The sequence below is a fragment of the Panthera leo genome, chromosome B1 (assembly GCF_018350215.1).
Source record: "Panthera leo isolate Ple1 chromosome B1, P.leo_Ple1_pat1.1, whole genome shotgun sequence".
NCBI lineage: Eukaryota > Metazoa > Chordata > Mammalia > Carnivora > Felidae > Panthera > Panthera leo.
Window position 1 is genome coordinate 149756199 of NC_056682.1, and position 22887 is coordinate 149779085.

Sequence of the window (22887 nt, forward strand, 5' to 3'; positions counted from 1 at the left end):
CTCACCCATTCCAATGAGAATTCCTGTATTCCTAAAAATAAGTGATTATTATTCCTTGGAAGACTGATAGAAAACTTGAAGGGCATGATCTTTATAACAAGAAAGGTTAGGTTCACATTGTGATTCTATTGTGTAAGCGCTCACCCTTCATGTTTTCATCTATAAAACGGACATGGAAATGCCACTCCTTACAGGGCTATTGTAAGTTATTGTCTGAGAAGTCCTTAGTACAACATCTGGCACATTTAGACATATAGTAAATCATAACTATTTTTGATGCTTTTTAAATTTATCATTTTAACTTAGTTGTTTCTGCAAGGCTCAACTGCTTCATTCGTAAAACATGAAAAAAGAAAAAAACTGTTCGTTTTTATTGTTCCTGAAGGAAATGCTTGTCAAGCACCCAACACAGCACCCACAAATTGGGACAATGATTGTTGTTATTAATAATAGCCACTATATCATCATCATCATCATTAATGACAAAACTGTGGGAGGAAAGGTAGCAAAGATGAGCAGGGTCTCTTGGAGCTTTTGACTAGAAGGACTAAATTCTGAAGCAGAAAGGTAGGAAAAAAAAATTCCATTGAAGTCATTTAGGGTTTGAGTCTCATTTTAGACTTTTGTTTTTCTTTCATACTTTGTTTTGTTTCTCCAAAAAAATCAAGACCGAGGAAAAAACAAGATTGATAAAATGTGCTATATTGAGGTTTCCTGACAATGACCTCAAAAAAGAAGGAACCTGTCTTTTAACAAGTGTGTGGCTTAAATGTGGTATAAGTACTTGTTTTTTACTTCTGACCCCAATTTTTTACAGGAGTTAATTTGGGGTCAATATTTTCTGTTTCCTTGGCTAATGGATCTCCAAAGTGTGTATACTACTAGCTTGCCATGTAGTCATAGCAATTTTAAGAAAACAAAGCCAAACCACTAAGTTTGTCCTAAGAACAGCTCTACGTCTTATGAATTCACACACCACTGGGCTGGCTAAAGGTGGATGGTATTTTGTATCAAGAGAGGAGTCACCTGATACTTTGACACTGAATGACTTTTGCTTCTTCCGGAGAAGAATCAATCTACCCTCCCACAACTGGTTTGTTAACAGATGGAGATAATTTTACTTTCAAGTACTGCTTTGTAAACTAGCCTGTCCTTTTCAGCCAGTGTTTTGCCAGATACACTCACTTAAACTTGCATACCTGCATATTTCTCCTATAACCTATAAGACAATAAATTGGTTTTGTGGGTTGTTTCTCACCTATGTTCAGGTGCTTCCTAATCATCTAAATTTTTGCATTAAGCTTTACATTAAACCTTTACATTAAGCTCTACAGTCTAACAAGCTAACATTCTACTATTCTCTACAAGTGCTATCCTTTGTTAAACAGAAGATAGAATCAGGCACTCTGAAAGTTCTATTTTGAGGCGTTAGGCAATGCACAGAACAGTCGCTAACATCATAGATACTTCTGACTCATAAGGAAAACTGGTACAACAATAGTTCAAATTTTTCTTATCCATTTCCAACCACAAACTATTTCCCTGAGCCTAAGTGAGCATATAGTGACTCTAGCATTAGAATGCTCTACTTTGACCATTCCCCTCACTCATTCTAAATATGAACTTTGGGGGGAGGAGGAGGAAATGTTATGTTTTTAGGACCATCAGCTGTACAAAGGCATGGATTTCTATATGAATTCAAACTGGAAATAAGTTTACTAAAATTAGAATTATGTAAGTTTGATATGAACTCCTTTGCCAGACAGGAGTTTAAATACAGACAAATAATAAGTAAAAACTATGGCATGAAGTTCATATCCTAAGTATAGAAACATATTGCATTTGGTCACAAACCACACCTACAGCAGAAAACACTGTTATATCTTGGGAGGCCTGGGTGGCTCAGTCAGTTAAGTGTCCAGCTCTTGATTTTGGCTCAGGTCATGATCTCACAGTTCATGGGGTCAAGCCCTGTGTTGGGCTCTCTGCCCTGACCTCAAAGCTTGCTTGAGATTCTCTCTCTTCTCTCTCTCTGCCCCTCCACTGCTTGTGCTCTGTCTCTCTTAAAATAAATAAATAAACTTTAGGGGTGCCTGGATGGCCAGACTTGATCTTGGCTCAGGTCATGATCCCACAGTTTGTGGGTTCAAGCTCCGTGTCAGGCTCTGCACTGATAGCTCAGAGCCTGCTTAGGATTCTCTCTCCCTTTCTCTCTGCTCCTCCCCCACTCATTCTCTCTCTCTCTCTCTCAAAATAAATAAACATTTTTTTAAAAGCTTTACAAAAACAGACACATAGACCAATGGAATAGAATACAGAACCCAGAACTGGACCCACAAATATATGGACAACTAATCTCCAACAAAATAGGAAAGAGTATCCAATGAAAAAAAGATAGTCTCTTTAGCAAATGATGCTGGGAAAACTGGACAGCAACATGCAGAAGAATGAACCTGGGCCACTTTCTTATACCATACACCAAAAATAAATTCAAAATGGATGAAAGAATTAAATGTGAGACAGGAAACCATCAAAATCCTAGAAGAGAAAACAGGCAACAACCTCAGCTGCAGCAACTTCTTACTTGACATGTCTCCAAAGGCAAGGGAAATAAAAGCAAAAATGAACTATTAGGACTTCATCAAGATAAAAAGCTTTTGCACTGCAAAGGAAACAATCAACAAAACTAACAGACAACCAACAGAATGGGAGAAGATATTTGCAAATGATAAAGGGCTAGTATCTAAAATCTATAAAGAACTTATCAAACTCAACACCCAAAAAACAAATAATCCAGTGAAGAAATGACAGAAGATATGAAGAGACACTTTTCCAAAGAAGACATCCAAATGGCCTACAGACACATGAAAAATACTCAACATCACTCATCACCAGAGAAATACAAATCAAAACTACACTGAGATACCACCTCACACCAGTCAGAGTTGTTAACATTAACAGCTCAGGAAACAACAGATGTTGGCGAGGATGTGGAGAAAGGGGAACCCTCTTGCATTGTTGGTGGGAATGCAAGCTGGTACAGCCACTCTGGAAAACAGTGTGGAGTTTCCTCAGAAAATTAAAGGTTGAATTACCCTACAACCCAGCAATAGCATTACTAGGCATTTATCCAAATGATACAGGAGTGCTGATTCAGAGGGGCACATGTACCCCAATGTTATATAGCAGCACTATCAACAATAGCCAAATTATGGAAAGAGCCCAAATGTCCATCAACTGATGAATGGATAAAAAAGATGTGGTATATATATATCTATATATCTATATCTATATCTATATCTATATCTATATATATAATGGAATACTATTTGACAATGAAAAATAATGAAATCATGCCATTTGCAACAACGTGGATGGAATTGGAGGATATTATGCTAAGTGAAATAAGTCGGAGAAAGATAGGTATCATATGTTTTCACTCATATGTGGAAGTTGAGAAATTTAACAGAAGACCATTGGGGAAGGGAAAGAAAAAAATATATATAGTTACAAACAGAGAGGGAGGCAAACCATAAAAGACTTTTAAATACAGAGAACAAACTGAGGGTGGAAGGGAGTGGGGGGGGGGCAGGGAAAATGTGTGATGGGCATTGAGGAGGGTATTAATTAGGATAAGCACTGGGTGTTGTATGTAAACGATGAATCATGGGAATCTACTACTCCCGAAGCCAACAGCACACCGTATACACTGTATGTTAGCTAACTTGACAATAAATTATATTTAAAAAATAATAATAAATAAATAAAAACAAAAGAAACAAAAAATTAAAAAGCTTTAAAAAATAAACTTAGAAAGAAAAAAAGAAAACACTTATTTCTGATAGCTCACATGTATGGAAAATGCAATGCAAAAGTTGGGGTAATCTAGACCACCTTAAAGAGACCAGGCTGCTATTGTGCAGGAAACATACAGTCTTTAGAGTCATTAGGTCTCCGGACTTTGTTCATTTTATACAGAATAATAACACAGCGTTCACATACTGATGGATCAAACACTCAATCCAACCAAGAATAAAATGAAGGAAGAAAAGCTAATCACTCTCTTGTGTGATTTAGCTTTCAAGCAATTAGATTAAATTTCTTTTTTTAGAAAATCTGAGAAATAGATTTTAATTCAGTTTTATATGCTCTTCATTTTTAAAGCGAAAGTAAATTAGTTAAAAGCATTCTGTACTCTATGTGATATTCAATTGCCCAAACTGTGAAAAAGGACAAGTTTCTTGACCAAGATTTACTCAACAGAAAAATTCACTTTTCTCCCAGGAACGCTTCTAAGTCCCCCTATATTTAATGTCAGTCAATTTTTATTTCTTCTGGATTTGTTTCAAAATAATCAATTAAATTATAAATCAAATAAATTAAAATTGACTAATCTGTGATATTCTACCATATTAGTTGAAAATACATCAACCCCGGGCACCTGGGTGGCTCAGTCACTTAAGCCTCTGACTCTTGATCTCAGCTCAGGTCATGATCTCAAGGTTCTTGAGTTCGAGCCCCACATCAGGCTCTGTGTTGATGGTGCAGAGCCTGCTTAGGGTCTTCTCTATCCCTTTCTCTGACCCTCCCCTGCTTGTGCTCTCTCTCTAAATGAAATATAAATAAACTAAAAAAAAAAAAAATTAAAGAAAATACATCAACCCCAAGTGTCAGGCATTATAATAAAAAATAATGAAACCACAAGAGCATTAAGTTAACATAGATATTCATTGTGGAAAATGACACACACACGGAGTCTCTTCACACACAGAACCAGGATCTGATCTGCCGTCTATCATTCTTGCCATCTATTCGGTGCACATGGCTGAAGTATAAAGACAAGTCCCTGTTTACATGGAGTAATTGGTAAGTGATGAAGCTGACTGGGCCATGGCTCACTGTAATTATTTTCTCTTTACTGCCTTTATTCACAGTCAGTGTCTTCATATTTAATATTTACAGTGGGCTGGTAGATAATGTTACAGCCAAAATAATTGATGGAATATTATCCCCACAAAGAATAATACATTCAAGAATCAAAGTTCTGTTTATATTTTTATATGAAAGATAATTACTTATTGAACATTTTAATTTAGGATAAAAATCTGTATTTTAATTTCACTATCATTTGTTAAAGTGTTAACTAACCTAGAGTACCTATTGAAATGTGAGATTTCATGAACCCTGAGAGCTGGAGTGGACCTTCTAAGATCCAACCACCTTAGCTACATGGAAAAATCAACTTCTGTATGTGTTACTGATTTCATCAAAGGTAAGCCACTTTACCAGAAAGAAATTATTCACCTTTCCAACAGACTCCTAAGCAGTCCTTTTTATAGATGTCAGATTATGTCGCGTCTTCATTCATCACGGTCTAGTGACCTCTCATGTCATTCAGAGTATATAACCCTTGTCCCTACAATGACCTGTAGGGTTTAGAGTAATTGGTCCCCACCCCCACCTCTGGAATCTCATCTACCACTGTTTTCTTGTTGGTATCACCAAGCAGCCTCTTTCTGTTTTTGAACAAACCCAGACTTCTGCCTCTGGGCACATGCACTTGCTACCGGGAATGCTCTTGTCCCAGATCTGGGCAAGGTTTGTTCCCTCACTTCCTTCAGACCCCTGCTTAATTAATGTCAGTTAATAAAGTAGGCCTTCTCTGACCACTCTGTATTAAAACAACAATAGCAATAAGTAAACGTTTCTCTATATATCGTCTCTGACAGTTCCCATCTCCCTCATCCTCTTTTATTTTACTTCTATAGACCTTATTACCATATATATGACTTTTTAGTTATGTTATTTATTTATAGTCCATGTTTCCTTACAAGAATGTAAACTCCTTAAACCAGGGAGGATGTTTTGTTCACTACTCCATCCTTAGTACCTAACATATTACTTGGCCATCTAGTAGTTGTTCAATAAATATTTTTTGAAATGAATGAACAATAGAACTATACTCAAGATCAAAGTAATTTGTCCATTCTTCTTCTCCCCTGCAGTAAATATTAGCCTTGGCTCAGTCTTTAGCATTGTTTCTATAACATTCTCTCTCTATTCTTGTGTTTCTATCTTTAGCCCCAACAAAACACACAGCAGCTGCTGATCTTGTGTGACTTTGCCTTTTAAAGTGATACCGTGCTTTTAACAATTCCATATGTTTTTTTTTTTTAATTAAACATACTCTATCCCCTGCCGGATAGTGATGGAATAGTTTTTGCTGTCACTACCAGGCCTCAGGATCATATTTCCCAAAGAAGGGTTCTTCTCAAGCATCTCGATTGCTTCTTTCCGGGACACCGCATAAAAACATCTATAAAGGTGAGATGAAAAACAGGATTTTTTTAACTGATGAAGATCATTACTTGAAAAAGATGCTACCAAAATAACTCTAAGAGCTGTAGTTATTAATTTTTCTTAATTTAATTCCCAGTTTTATTACTACAATTACAATGATATAATTACTGTTATTACAAGCCTGGGGCACTATTAAGTACACTTATGCTTAATTAAGGTCTTTCTTCCCTTTTCCTTCCAAACTTCTTTCTTTAACCAAAGAGGATCTGAAAAGTTACCTACTGGTCAGTATGTAATCACCATTACCATTTGAAAATCTAAAATAAGAATTAATAGTATATCTCCAGTTCATAATCTCAGTTTATAATAAGCTCTTGGATAAATAATACTGGTTGGTGGTTTCTCTTCAGGGATACAAAACATTTCTATAGATGATTCTCTTCTATGGTCTCTATTTTAAATAACTGATATTTAAGGGCATATCTGAATCCACTCCTTTTAGTATAATATGGCTTTCCAATGGCATTGATGCTATTTTAATGCATAAATGTTTAAGAAAGCATTTCTCATTTTTATAATACATTTTGTAGTCAATGAAAAGTCTGGGTTTTTTCAACAGAGAAAAATATGGCAAGATATGCAATTCCCCAAAAGGTTAACAGTGAATATCTCTGTGTGGTGGGGAAAAGAATGGTTTTAATATTCTTTTTATCTATTTGTAAAAATACATATTACTTGTTTTATTGAGGAAAAAAGAAAAAGAGTTTGTGTGACTTTTAACCTATCAGTCCTTCAAATGTCACTGGTTTCAGCTGACAGTGATGGTAGGCAGGTGTCAGCAATTATAGTACAGCTAGACTGTACAGAGCAGAACCTGATGTCGCAGGTGGTACCAGCCTAAGTTTCCCTGACAAGAAGACCGCGACTTCAGGAGGAAAGGGATCCCAATCTTAGCCACACTTGTCAGCAATATAAGAGTGAAAAATAAGGATGTTGCTGGATTCAGCCTGTCTGTGCCTCTTCATTTTCCCACCAACACCTTCTACACTGTTCACAGGGCTTTCCTCAAAGTACAAGCTCAATCAGTACTCACTGATTAGACAACTGAATAGAACATTCAGATACTTGAAACTCTTTGGTCTAATTTTATGACAGAAAAATAGTCAACCATGGAGTTGCATGGTTAAAAAAAAAAAACCAACATCTTTTCCTTCCTTCTACAAAGCGGTTTTTATTTAGGGTTGAGCTTTGGAAAGAATATCTATTTGGTCTAAAGGTGTGGGTGGAAGGGGATTTCCTGTGCGGTAAAACCTGCATTTTGAATTTTGTTTATCATGACATAGAAGAGGAAATGTGGCATCTACTCCGAGATCTAATGTTCATCCACAAGACAGTTTACTATCCCTGGTTTAATGAGGTCAATGGCTCACTCTCCTTGATAATTAGAAATTAATATTAACAATCTAATAAACAAACTAGAGTTTGTGGTACACTTACACTGGCATAGGGTTCAGTACATCCACATAATCTTCAGTAGGTTCCTGCTCCTTTTCTATAGCTGAACTCGGTATCCGCTCTGTCTCAATCCTCCTCCTTTTCTCTCTCTCTAGGACTTCTTGCAGTCGAATTACTTGCCCAGGAAGGAGTGACACGTGTAGGGGAACTGACAGCTGAAACCAATTAAGTCAGTAGGCAAACAAGAAAGCAGAGTAACTAAATGATTTCAGCAAAGAGGAGACCGCTGTGGTCCTAAGGAGCTTCAGTTATCTGACATGGATGGAGAGGATCATGAATAGAGTATCTTGGTGTCTTAAAACTGCCTTCAAGGTGCACCTGGGTGACTCAGTCAGTTCAGTGGCCAACTTCGACCCAGATCATGATCACGCAGTTTGTGAGATCGAGCCCCACATTGGGCTGTGTGCTGACAGCTCAGATCCTGGATCTGCTTTGGATTCTGTGTCTCCCTCTGTCTCTACCCCTCCCCCATTCATTCTCTGCCTCTGTCTCTTAAAAATAGACATAAGAAAAAAAAAACTGCCTTCAAGCCAACCACACAGCTTTAACTTGCACAATGTGCCCAATCTTCTTCCTTCTTCCTAGAACTGTTCCTTTTGGCCTGGCACATAGCAAAGTCTACCCACCTTGCACTACAGGCTAATTCAAGTAACAACATATCTCTCATTTTTCATTCTGACCTCACTAGTTCTTGCTGCCAGTTAAGTCCCAAAGTACCAGTGAGGTGCCTTGCTGTCCCACAGCTAACCTGGAATTCGCTGCACCAGCCATATGGCAACATAGGGTTCAGGTGGAACTATTCGTTAGATGACCCAGCGTCTGTAGCCAGAGGTCTAGACTTCGGTGTATCTGTGTGTGTATTTCAAATTTTCATTCACACATTAGGATTATGATACTGTTGTACTTAGTTTCTTTTAGCCTTCTCTAGAGATGTATTTTGGATTGAGTAACCTACACCCTCCTGATATTCGTACCCCTGATTTACATCTCCTTATGGCCTATTTACATGTGCTTATTAATTCCTATTGTTTATATCTTATATATGTGCATATATGTGTGTTTGTGAAGTTTGAAATAAAAACGGAATAAGGGTACACAATAAAAAATGATTAGAGACTGTTTTTCTGGATAACTTAGCTAAGCTAATAATCAGTACAGTTATTTCCTTATATACCAATCCAGAAAATAATAGAATGAGGAGAAACTAATGAGGAAGGTACTGCTTATTAATGGCCTATTATGTCCCAAGCATTGTGCTATTGGAAATCCTCACAGCAATACTATAAGATAGGTATGTTGTCCCTACTCTACAAATAGGAAAAAAAAAAAAAAAAAAGGTTCAGGAAAAAGAAAAAGGTTCAGAAAAGTTAAATAACTAACAGGGTCACATAGCTAGAAAATTGTGGACTCAAACTCCAGTTTATTTAATTCAAAAGCAAAGTTTCTTTCTTTTTTATCTTTTCATTTCTTTTCTTTCTTTCTTTTCCTTTCTTTCTTTCTTTCTTTTTTTTTTTTCCTGCTCTTTCAACTACAGTCTATGTTTCTCGAACTTCTGGTAAAGCTGTCCTAACAACAGCATGGTGTGAATGTACACAGAGTGTTCAGGGAACCTAGTAAAAAACATTTATACAGCACAAAATTTAAGACAACTGTTCTCTTGGAAATTCACATGAATTTTATTTTGCATTCTGTAATATAATTATGTACATTTTAATTAAAATAATGCTTTTTATCCTTAACTTAAGGAAAAAAACTAAAAAACAATTTCTTTTTGCCAAAACATAATTGGTGTACCAGGTAGATGCACCCCAAGGCTTTCCAGTGGTTTTGGTATTCTCTTTGATACCTACTCATATACCCTTGGGATACTTGTATCCCAATATAAAAGTGCTGTGCCACACAAAGATGCTTTTTCACAACATCAATGGACTTCCCCATTGAGTTTCTTCCTCCACACAAGTCAAAATGTCTTTCCATCTTTGACTCGACCAGTTTTCTAACCTCCTAAGACTTCCCTACATGGTATCTGAACGTCCAACTTTCACCTGTTATTGGCTGATATAAAAAGCCAGCATCAGGGCACCTGGGTGGCTCAGTCAGTTAAGCATCTGACTCCTGGTTTTGGCGGAGGTCATGATCTCACAGTTCATGAGATTGAGCCCCACTTTGTGCTCTGCGCTTACAGAATGGAGCCTGCTTGGGATTCTCTCCCCCCTCTCCTGCTTCCACTGTCTCTCTCTCTTAAAATAAATAAGGAAACCTAAAAAAACCCCAGCATCCATCATCTCAATAAAGTTCAGTGCTTATCTCATGTGACTGCAAAGCCTTTACTTAGGAACTCACTTTGGATAGTCTGTACTTAACTGACTTCTTCTCTAAAAGTATCAGAGAACATGGTCCTTCTTTGGGGGCTGGCTCTTAAAGTACCTAATGTTTATAAGACAGTTGCTACAGAAGCTTCACTTAAAATAATGGTAGACATCCTGCTGCAACTGTTAACTATAAGCAGTAGATCTTACTATTTGTCTCTGAGAAGATGCCATGGGAGTTGAACAGGCAAGCATCCTTTTGTCTTAAGACTAACTAAACAAATGTTTAAAGGTGAATATTCATTTTGATGGTCTTCCTGTTATATTGTTTATGTTATTCATAAAATTCATTTCAGCATTTTATAAATACGTATTAAATGAATAAGAAAGGAATTGGAAAGTATTTTAGATGATGCTATATAAGCTGTAACTATCAGCATATACAAAGAACCATTGTGTCAAAAGACCAAAAAGTAGATCTCCCTGACCACCTGTTACTCTCTAGCTAGCACATGGCCTGGTTTATTTTCTTCATAACAATTATCACAATTTTAAACTATTTTGTTTATTGCCTTTCTTCCTTTCCATTCACCTCATACAAATATAAATTTCATGAGTAAATGTACGGGTATATATCTGTCCTTTTCAATTCTTGTATCTTCATTTTACCCCTTTCACTCTGTATGGTTCATAGTCAGTGTCCAGTAAATATTTGTTGAATTAATAAATCAATCAAAAGTAATGTCCTTCCTACCTCTGTTACTGTAAGAATGAAGCCTCTCCACTCTTCCCCACTTTCTGTGTTTTCTGTCTGAGGATGAAAACAAAAACATAAAGAAGAAAAGACATAAATGTGAACATTAACACTTTTATTAACGTCAGGTAATTTTAGAATCTCATATGATTGTTTCATAAGACTCCAAATGTGTAAGTTATCAAAACCCAGGAAGGTTGACAAAATGCATATCTTTCTATTGAAGCACGTTGTTTTAAAAAGTCAGTTGTAATTTTTAAAGCACTTTAAATTAGTTGAAAGGAAGAAACAATTCATTTTCCTTTTTGTTTAAGACAATGTATATGTTATGAAATTTCAAAACTATTTTCTTTTGTCAGAAGTATATAGCTTCAATCTATCTGCTTACCAAACAAGTAAAATCATACACATTTACTTTTAAAAAAGTAAATGTTATTCACTTATTTCTGCAATGTGTTAATGGTTGATCCACCCCACTGGTATTTAATATTGACTGGCTTTAAGTTTGCAACCAGGTAAGACCAATATAGTTAGTCCTTAAAAACTTCCAATTCTTAGCTCTAAATCCTACTAATATAGCCAACATTTATTAAGTATTTATAAGGGGCAGCTACTGTTCTAAGTACTTCACACATTAAATGATTTAATCTTTATGGTAATTCTGCAAAAGGTACTTTAAGAAATTTTTATTTTATAGATTTGCTCATTTAACATATTTATTGAGTACCTTAAGGGCTAGGCACTATTCTAGGTACTGGTTCACATCAGAGAACAAAATACTAATCCTTGTTCTGGAATTTTGGATCTAGTTATGGAATAATATATCATAAGTAGAATAGTAAGTAAATATTGTAGCGTCAGAAGGAAATAAATGGGAGAATAAAATGTAGAGCAGGGTAAGAGACATTGAGAATGTCATTAGGGGCTAGGGGAGAGGAAAAGGGTTGCAATTTTAATAAAATGGTCCAGGTAGTCTCAGTAAGAGAGATACAGCTGAGTAAAGACTTACTTGTGGATGAAGAAACCAAGGCATAAAGGAGTTAAGTAACTTGCCTACAATTACACAGCTGATGAATAAAACAGCCAGAATTCAACCCCAGACATATGATTCCAATCTCGTGTTCTTTATCCACCATATCAGACTCATCTGGGAAGTTTGCTTAAAACAAAAAATCTGGGGCCCAGGGTTAGGGGTAGGGCCTAGATTTCCTAACAAGCGATTCCTAGTACAGTATTCCCCCTTATCTATGGGGATACATTCCAAGACCCCCAGTAGATGCCTGATATCGAAGATAGTACTAAACGCTACATATACTATGTTTTTCCTGTACATACATGCCTATGATAAAGTTTAAATTATAAATCAGACACAGAGATTAACAACAGTAATGGAATAAAACAATTATCACAATATTCTTCAATAAAAGTTATGTGAATGTCGTCTTTTTCTCAAAATATCTTATTGTGCTGTACTCACCCTTCTTCCTGCAATGGTGCAAGATGATAAAATGCCTACACGATGAGATGAAGTGAGGTGAATGACGTAGGCCTTGTGGTGGAGTGTTAGGTTACTACTGACCTTTTGATAAGGTCAGAAGGAGGACCATGTGCTTCCAGGCTGCAGTTGACCACGGGTAACTGTAACCACTTTAAGCGGGGGAGAGGGACTACGGTACTGTAAAGATTCATGAGCAGTGCTTGCAAGGCCAACTCGAACAACTTCTTATTCAATTGCAACAATACGTTTAACACTGTAATTGTTGGTTGACTTTAACTGGCTCGCTTTGAATGTCAATTCAAGAAAAACTTTTTTTCTGTGGAAGTGCTAGCTGTACAGTGATGAATTTAACAAACAAATTTCTGCTCGTGTGGGGCTTAGAGTTTTATGAGATTAATACCATCTTTCACAAACGGTGTATATCTAATACACAGTTCTTTTCTGAATTTTTCTAATTGTAACAGTAATGTTCTTTATAGTTTTTTGTTTTCCTTTTCTAGCCCAGAATCCAGTCCGGGATCACACACTGCATGTAGCTGTCATACGCCACAGTTTCCATAATTGGACACAGGTGTCTGGCCTTCCTTTGGCTTTTCTCACAGTGATATTTTTGAAGATTATAGTACAGGCCAATTGCCTTGCAAAATATCTCTCGATTTGTGAAATGTGGGTTTGTCTAATTCGGTAGTTCCAAACATGTATCATGTTGGACACGTCTCAGATTCATCTGGGAACTTGGTAAGTATCAACTCAAGAACAACTTCTTAAAAACACCAGGTGGGATCTCTGACTTTGCCAGAGGACAGAAGTGTATGGTTTCAATGTGCATGTATACTAAACAAGTGGACAGGCCCTTTCAAATCCCTATTTAGAAAACTGCAGTTTTTGGCAAGAGGCAAGAAATATGAACAAAGAATGAGACTTGGCAGGTCCTCTTACGATTCCTCTTTACCTCAGCCCAATGGGTTGTGAAGAGGCGAGTGCTATTTATAACAACTTGTTTCCAACTAATTGCGTCTCCTCACTCACCTTCAGTTGCACTTCCTCTTTTGGTAAAACAAGGGTGAATTTTGCGCAATTCTTTTCGGTTGAATTCTGGTCAGTAAGGCATGTGAGGTCTATTATGTCTAACTTGTCAACATACTGCAAAGATAAGGGAAATCTCATTAAATTGTTTCATGGGTAACATACATTAGTTCTAGAAAGGAGGAACATGACTGATTTGGACCTTGCATGAAATCCTGGCTTTCAACTGGGCATCGCAAGCATTTGGAGATGTATTCTGTGATGGTGTGCTGGACCTGGCCCACATGACTTTGCAAAAGCTGATTTTTTCATTTTTAGGAAGTTTGCAAGCCAGTCACTAAACACAGCTGTTAAAAATTAAATTATATAAACATACAATTATATTAAAAACAAAGGTAACTAAAATTCAAAACTCATTATTTTCTAATTATATTACTACATTGTATTTGCTATGCCCTTGAGGTTATTTACATTCTCATTTCTGTTTGAGGGAAATACTATCTAACAGTGTATTACCATACCTTTCTTCCCAATTCAGGAAAGTCACATTGATAGGTTAAAATCAGCTGTGGTGGGAGTATTTACACCTTGGAAATTGGTAAACCTTACAAATTAGGGCTTGATTTATTGTTTTGTTAATTGTCCTAGGAGCCAGCAATTTTTTTTCTGCAAAAGCTAGATAGCAAATGTCTCAGGCTTTGCAGACCACACAGAGTCTCTGTTGCAAATTCTTATTGTTTTCATACAACACTTTGAAAATGTAAAAAGCATTCTTAGCTCAGAGACTGTACAAAATCAGGCCACTGGCTAGATTTGGGTCAAGGGCCACAGTTTGCTGGGCTCTGGGTAGCAAAGTGAGGGGTAAAATATTAATAAAGCAGATAAAATGTTAAAGTTTCTTGTGTCTGAAACTTTTTCATTGTGAACAGAACAAAAATTATCATGTTGTTTAGCAAAGAACTTACCCATGTCATTATCAAAATCATTATCAGAAATTATCATGTTGTTTAGCAAAGAACTTACCCATGTCATTATCAAAATAGGTGAAGTTCTAACATACATGATTATTGCTTTGCTTTCCTCTTATCATTAATGTAAACAAAAATATCAGTTGACATTCATATCAAATGTCACATTTAGTGACAAATTTATTAGGGAAACAGCAGATTGGAAGACAATTGCATTTGTCAAATCATGATTGAATTGCAATTTTAGTTGCCTGTGGATCCAAGTTCAGAAAGATCAATGAAAGTATCTGTGAGAATCAATTACCTATATAGAAACTATAATAAAAAATATTGTAGGGGCGCCTGGGTGGCTCAGTCAGTTAAATGTCTGACTTCGGCTCAGGTCATGATCTCACAGCCCGTAAGTTCGAGCCCCAGATTGGGTTCTGTGCTGATAGCTTGGAGCCTGCTTCAGATTCTGTGTCTCCCTCTCTCTCTCCCTGTGCCTGCTTGCGCTCTGTCTCTCTCTCTCAAAAATAAACATTAAAAAAATTTTTTTTAAGAAAGAAAATATTTTTAAAAATTGTATATTTTATTTTTTCAACTTTGTGCTACACATTCTTTATATCAGTAATATTTATAATAAACTTGTATACATATATTCATACACATGATTTTTTCAAGAATGCTCTTCTTCAACATTTATCACATCACTGGTTATAAGGATCATATTAAGAAATTCCTCTCTTAGCCCAATACAATTAGAATATTTCTTCTGAACAACTGGTATATCTGGGCTAATCTGTATGCAGCTGGTCAGACCTGTTCTCTAGTGTGGGAAGATCAGATCCACCTCCAGTAAGTACAGTAGAGTTTTTATGGCATAATTTTTTTTTCTGAATTAGCCTCATTCTTGACTTTTTTATTTTCCTCTGTTTTGCCCAATAGAACTTATTTTACTAGGTTCTGCTTTGTATCCTTATTTTATTTTTCTGAATAAAGTAAGGCAAAAAAATAAGTAAGTAAATTTTTTTTCCAGACCTATTTCTATAATGATGAAGTTGTGGGTTCGTTTGGGTTGACCTATTTATTTTCAATGGACAAAGAGCAATTAAAAATGGACGGAAAGGTATAAGGGAAGCAGGACAGAATTAAAAAATTGCACACAAATCTTTTTCTGATGGATTGTCTAGATTAAGCTAAGTAAACTTTGCTGAGACAAAGGAGGAAGCAACAGAGGAGGAAGTGGCCGAATTAGATAGAGTGCTGATCTATTGATTAGAAGAAAGGAAGTTTTATCTTTTTTTTTTTTTTAATTGTGTTGAAAAGAGCCTTAAAGGTCATCTGTCTAATCCAGCTGCCATCTGATGCTTGCATCTCCTCCACGGCATCCCTCCCTGTAGCCATCCTGTCTATGTTGGAATATCTCAAACAACATGGAACTTATGCCTCTATGCCATTCTGCCTGCTAGCAAGCTTTTCCTTGTATTAAGGCACAGTCGTTCCTCCAGTTAATTTCCATCCAATGGTCCTAGTCCTCTTTCTCTGTAATAACATGAAACGAATTCATTGACTCTTTCACATGACCTCCTGACAGTCTTTCAAATATGTCAAGGCAGCTTTAAATTCTTCCCTACTATAAGCTGAATTATCTCCACTTCTCACCTGTTCTATCTCTATGCTTTCTCCTGAGACTATCGCCCCCTCCCCAAATTTCCTAAAGTCTGCACCCTCTTTTAACAAAATGGGTAGATGGACAATTCTGCAGTATTTCATTGTAACAGTCTGTTCATGGCATAGTGGTTAAGAATGCTGGCTCAGGAGCAGGACCTGGATGGTACCCCTTTCATTAATTGTCTGATCTTGTACAACTTCTGAATCCCTAAACTTGACTACTCTCATCTATAAGTGGTGATTAAAATAGTATACCACTCAGAAGAGTTGTTATGAGAATTAGATGAGATAATGTATGTAAAATGCTTGAATGTGTGCTATGTGGCAGCTCATCTCTCAAGTCCTTACATTCATTATCTCGTCTAATCCTTTTGATAACCTCATGTAATGGGTGATTCTTTTTATCCTAATTTTAGGGATTTGGAAATGATGTTGGACAAGATCTTTTATTTGCTTCCCTGGGTTTCCTTTTATCCCTTTACCACACAGTGCTGTGCACAGGAGAGGGACCTGTGGGGACAACATCAAGGGCCCCTTTATTCCCATTGGGTTGGACCCTAGTTAACACTGGCAGGAGATCAGAAGCCTGAGGAGAGTGAGGTATTTTTGCAATTGCTTCCTCAGTCAAAGATCTTACTCCTCTCAATGCAGTCATCTTCATACACTTCTGTTCACTTTTCTCCCACTTTTTTTTTTTTTTTTTTTTTAAATTCTGGGCATCAAAGTAGGGAACTGTTCCTAGCCTCAGAGTTCTATTCTATCCTTTGTAGTTTTCCTATATCCTGTCCACTGCTTTGAATATAGCATCTTCATTAAGCTCTCTTCAAAAATGCCCAATCTGAGGGGCTCCTGGCTGGCTTGATCAGTAGGGCATGAACTCCTGATCTCGGTTGGGGGCATATGTAAGTTCGAGCCCCACGTTGGGTTTAGAGATTACTTAAAAATAAAATCTTAAAAAAAAAAAAATGCCCAATTTGAGATGTCATCTGTTTCCTACCAGTTTCCTGTCTGATATACTGACACAGACAGGTTAGGTAACTAGCCCAAGACCCACAGTTCACAGTGGCAGGAGACAGGATAACAAGCCAGGCAGTCTGCCTGAAGACCAGGCGGCAGTCACTAAGCTGTACTCACTAAGCTGTACTGCCTCATGCCAGGTAGCAAGTGAGCAATAACTATTCACTCACCCACTATATATACTGTACAAGGGTTAGACCAGGGTCTCTCATAGTCTCACTGACATCAGTAGGAAATTGGAAGGCACAACAGAGGGACTCATTTTATTAAAATTTATTATGGCATTTGAAAACACCTCCATATGAATCTTACCTGTCCAGAACTCTGGTGAAAGTCATCATTTTAAGTTTGTTTTTGTTTGTTTTTACATGTTCTTATTTTTTTTCAATCTTTTATTTAAATTCTCATTAGTTAACATATAGTGTAATATTGGAATAGAATTTAGTGATTCGTCACTTACATGTAACACCCAGTGCTCAACACATTTTGTTTGTTTGTTTTTTAAATGATTTCTGGTTAATTTACCACTAATGGCACTAAAATACCTGCAAGGTGGAATACATCACAAAGGCTGTTTTTTCTGTCTCTTTCGTTAAATCTGGGCATGTAATAATGATGTTCCAAGAACTGTGGGCTACTGCATCCATGGTACAAAATGTTTGTATTTAAACAAGTTACTAGATCATAAAATCTCCTACAGGTATAGCATTCCATGGTAGGCAAACATTTGACACTAAAACGCTACATTTTATTTGTGGGAAAAATGAAATACACAGTTTTTGATCTTTGTGGAAAAATTGAAATATAAATCAAGTATTTGATAGGGGCGCCTGGGTGGCTCAGTTGGTTGAGTGTCCGACTTGGGCTCAGGTCATGATCTCACAGTTTGTGGGTTCGAGCCCCACATCCGGCTCTGCTGACAGCTCAGAGCCTGGAGCCTGCTTCAGATTCTGTGTCTCCCTCTCTCTCTGCCCCTCCCCTGCTCACGCTCTGTCTCTCAAAAATAAATAAATGTAAAAATAAAAAAAATTAAAAATAAATTATTTGAAATTAATACTAATAAATAAATCTCAGAATCTCTTTATTCTCATGCTTAAGCTCTTAGAAGTCTCTTTAGCAGGTTATGTTTTCGTCTCCCTAGAAAAATTAAATTGTGACATATTTTATGTTATGAGGCTTTGGGGATCATCTAGTTTCTTTCGGATAATAACTGCATGATACAGCCAGATAAAAAACTGGGGAAATTAAGGCTACCCCTTGGCATTAAGCAAGTTGTATCTTGTTACCTAGCTAAAATTTTCACTTTTCAACTAAGTTTCTACCATTGGGATCAGAAAGAAAAAAATGCAAAACTAAAGACACAAGTTTATATCTTCTTCGTAGGTGCCCTGGAAACTTTACCATAGGTCTTATATCTGATAGTATCCACAGATATCAATGTTCTTATTTGAATTGGTTTTACTAGAATATCTTTACTCTTGAGAGACAGAAAACCCCAAATGAATAAAACTATATAACATGTCTATATTGGAAAAAATTGAACGAGTCAAATGTGTTTAACTACTTACTGTTGGACTTTTTTTGTCAGAATAAAAAAAAAGTGTAGTTCCTCTCAACTCTGTCCAGTAATGTTTATACTCCTGTGGGAAAGAAATTAAAAGCATTATTTCATTGGTATATATTCAACTGTTTTCTTGTTACCACTTTTCTTTGTAACTCCCTTAATTGCTGTTTGATATAGGTTTCTTCTTTACCCTGAGATAAATAACCTAACTTATGGCTTAATTTTACATTTAACTCCTTTTTTTAAAGTTCATTCATTCATTCATTCATTCAGAGAGCAAGGAGCAGCAGAGAGAGAGGGAGAGAGAGAAAACTCCAAGCAGGCGCTGCACTGTTAGCACAGAGCCCAACGTAGGACTTGAACTCACAAACCCTGAGATCGTGACCTGAGCTGAAACCAAGAGTCGGACCCTTAAGCGACTGAGCCACCCGGGCTCCCCTTTACATCTAGGTCTTGATTAAATCTTTCACAAATTTATTTTAGCATAAGGTGTGAGGTAATGATGTAATTTGATTTGTGTTTAAATAGGTCATTTTTCAAAACTTTCCCCATTGATTTAAGACACTTGACTTTTTATGTAGGCATCAGTGGAAGCCTGCACCTGTAAGAGGAGCCATTTAGGGGTCAAGATAGGACAAGCATTAAGTATCTAGATTCCAGGACAATTGAAAGGATTGAATAAATTGGCATATGTAAAGCACTTAGCAGAGTACATGGCTTATAGTGTGGGTCCTATAAATAGTGTATGTTTATATAAATAAAGGCAATGGAATAGTTCATAATCATAAAAATAGTTTAACATCAAAGCTAAACATTGAAGTCCGAATTTCATTCATTATTGCTACATTCACATTATTATGGGTTTTATAGAAATACAACTTTTTAGGTTTAAAAAATTTAATAACCTAGTTTCATTTCACTCAAGTGAAAGTTATTTAAATAAGGGGAACTTACATTCTGTGAAGACTGGCTGTATTACAAAAGAATGACATGGGGGTTTCGGGAATAAAATCCTTCCAAGTGTAAATACTTACCTTCATACCCAGCTCTTTCCAAAAGTATGTTTTTAAAAATTCCAGTTTTATAGACATGTTAATCATTCCTTTAGAGTTTAATAAGCTCAATGTTTATGACATGCTGGATTATCTTGACTTATATTGAGGATTAATGTAAGACAATTACATGATTTTTTTCTTATGCTTATAAATGTGAAGACACTTTTATATATTATGGCATTTTGTGTCTCTTTAATACTGACATACCATTTATCCTTTCTTAGCCCATCAAACTGTTTCTCACCTCTTCAGAACTGATATACTTCTTTTCTCAAATAATGGAAACTCTATAACCCATCTTGTTTTTATTTGTCTTGGTTCCCACGAAGCTCAAGATTAAATTCATTTTGAATTACAACAATCATCTTTCTCATGTTCTTAGTAGAACTATTTTATCCCTTTTTCTTCATGGCTGATAAAGTGCTATATTAGTTAGCTTTTGTTGTGTAACAAGCCACCCTCAAACTTAGTGGACTAAAATAGCAAATGTTTGCTATTTCCCATTATTCTGTGGCTGGATGATCGTTCTTTGGATATACTTCACTGTGGCTGGTCTAGGGGTGGCCTCACATACTTGCCTGGGGTCCTAGCTGGGAATGCAGAACTGAAATAAGTTTTGGTCTTTGTCCCCCATTTCCTGGCACAGAGATCCTAAAACCCTTCAAATTTCCTGAATGGTAGGACTGTTTTTGTTACTAGTAATGAGTCACTTTACGTAAGTTTATACTACAGTTTATACTAACGAGTTTATACTAACGAGATGACTTAGGATGGAATCCCTGGATAGCTTCAAGATAGGTCTGGTGGCTAAAAGGACAACCGATTACTGGGTTGGAACTTTCAGCCCTACCCACCAACCTCTAGGAAAAATGGGGGATGGGCTGGGAGATTTAAGTTTCATAAAAATTCTTGAACAATGTGATTTGATAAAATTCCTAATTGGTGAACACATTCACATGTTGAGAGGTTGGTACAGCCAAACAGTACGGACAGAAGCTTGGGGCCCTTCCAGATCTTGCCCTATGGACCTCTTGATCTGCCTGTTCATTTGTATCTTTTACCAGAAAATGTAAGTAACATGGCATCCTGAGTTCTGTGAGCCAGTCTAATAAATTATAAAGTCTTCAGAGGGAATCATGGCAGCTTTTGATTTATAGTGAGTTGGTCAGAAGTATAGGAGGTCTGGGACTTTCAGTTGGTGACTGAAGTGGAGGGCAGTCTTGTGGGACTGTGCCCTTAACTAAGTGGTGGGGTCTGCACTACATCTGGATAGGTAGTGTCAGAATTCAGCTGAATTGTTGAACAGCCAGATGGTGTCCAGAGAGTCAGAGAATTGGTTGTTGGTGTTGGAAAACACTCTACTGAGAAAACCAGAGTCTCACTCCACAGGGTCTTGTCTCCAGTCAGGTAAGCCTATATTTGTTCACATGCTGGCAGAAGGATTCCCAGGAGCAAGAGAAGGCAAACCTAATGTGTGAGGTTTCTAATTTTCTCCCTTTGTCACATTTACCGAAGCATGACCTAGTCCAGATTTCAAGGGGTAGAAAAATAAAGTCAATCTCTTCATGAAAGACCAGAGAAGTCACATTTCAAAGGGGGAATGCATACAGTGAGGCTTGAACAAATTGGTAGTATTACTGTAGCAATCTACTTCAGGGGCAGAGTTGGAATGTGGGACAAGTTTCTTTGTCCAACCCTGTGGTCTTTCCAGTCCATCCTACCTCCTAATTGAGAGCTGGCTATAATGTTACATAAGGAACCTGCTGATACCTCCTGAGCTAAGAACAAATTAACATAGAAAAGACCAATTCAAAGGGGCATAGGATTGAAGAATCAGCCAATGTGTTATTGGCATTGCGATAGCATTTACCTGGTTTCTCTGCCACCTTCTTATGCCCTCCAATCTATCCTGCACAGTACAGCCAGAGTGAATTAAGAGGCAACATGTTCAACTTAGCCCCTTTCTATCCTCTCTCTGCTCAGCGTATTAGGAGAGAGTAGGTGTTCTTTTTCTGGTCCTGCCATGTGGTAAAGGGCCTCCAGGAGGGGTAGGCTTGTGGCTTTTAAACTGAGTTAGTGAGTGACTCAAGGTAGCTCAAGCCTACCTAAATCTGGTATAAAGTGTTAGCATTGTTTTGGCCATAAATCTAAACTACATAGCGATAGATTTTATTAATGATAAAAGTACCTAATTGATCTGTGTGGGATTCCTCTGTCTTAATTTTTAATTGGTTTCAAAATTGGGAGACAGAAAAAAATCCCAACAAATGCATATAAAAACGTATAGAGCAGGGGAAGAGGAATTAACTGCTAGTGGGATTTCTTTTTAGCAGGATGAAAATGTTCTAGAACTAGATAGTGGTGATGTTGAACAACTTTCTGAATATATTAAAAGCACTGAAGTATGATGATGATGATGATGATGATGATGATGATGATAATGACCATTGTTTTTCCTGTGTGAGAGTGTACTGCTAGGGGACCAAGAATAGAGGTAGAAACCAGCCTCCTGCTATTGCCTTATAGAGTTGTTCAAGATTGAATGGAATAATACTGTGTGTAAAGCACACGGGACCTGGGACATAGCAAGTGGACCATAAATGTTAGCCACTTAAAAAGAAAAAAAGCATTACCTCATCACTCACATTATTAACAGGTACTTTGCATTTTTCATTATTCATATGTTACTTTTTGAGGATGGAGATTTGTATGTGTGTGTGACAGTGGTGGCATCCAAAAGTCTCCAAAATAGATCTCCTTCAATGGGATTATGTATGAGAAGGGGAGGATATCTTGTGAACCAGAGTAATGAAACCCATCGCCATTCACATATACTTTCACATATGAAAGGGTGCCTTCATGTTGTTCAGTAGAGAAATATAAAACTGCATTGAGAAATTTGGCTTGAAAAGTTGTCAATATATACTGTCTCCATAATCAGGCAGATGTTCTATAAAAACCATGAAAGTGTCTAGCCACTCTGTTGAAAAGTACTTGGATTTTCTCAAGTTTGACTTCTGATTAATAAAACAATTTGATTTGGGGGGACTTTTTTTTTTTTAATCATATCTCTCTTTTTAAGCCTTTCACATCCCGTTCTACTGGTAAGCCTCTGCCATCAAGTCGAAGCTACACTATAATTTGGAACTAGGATGGGAGTGAGGGAGAGAGGGAAGATCAGCATGCAGGCAAATTGGTTGGAGAACTTAATGACAGGGTGTGTGGTTT

General features: G+C 36.9%; 1 protein-coding gene across 9 annotated transcripts in view; it reads right to left on the reverse strand.

Moving 5' to 3' along the window:
• Nucleotides 1-22887, reverse strand: part of STAP1 (signal transducing adaptor family member 1) — a 65568-nt gene that overhangs the window by 26630 nt on the left and 16051 nt on the right. For all 9 annotated transcript variants that reach the window (XM_042936271.1, XM_042936270.1, XM_042936267.1 and 6 more), the window contains 5 exons: nt 18609-18680; nt 13406-13519; nt 10879-10935; nt 7798-7970; nt 6188-6316 (listed from right to left, as the gene is read on the reverse strand). In XM_042936271.1, coding sequence (XP_042792205.1) covers nt 6188-6316; nt 7798-7970; nt 10879-10935; nt 13406-13519; nt 18609-18680 — 545 coding nt within the window. The remainder of the gene's footprint in view (nt 1-6187; nt 6317-7797; nt 7971-10878; nt 10936-13405; nt 13520-18608; nt 18681-22887) is intronic.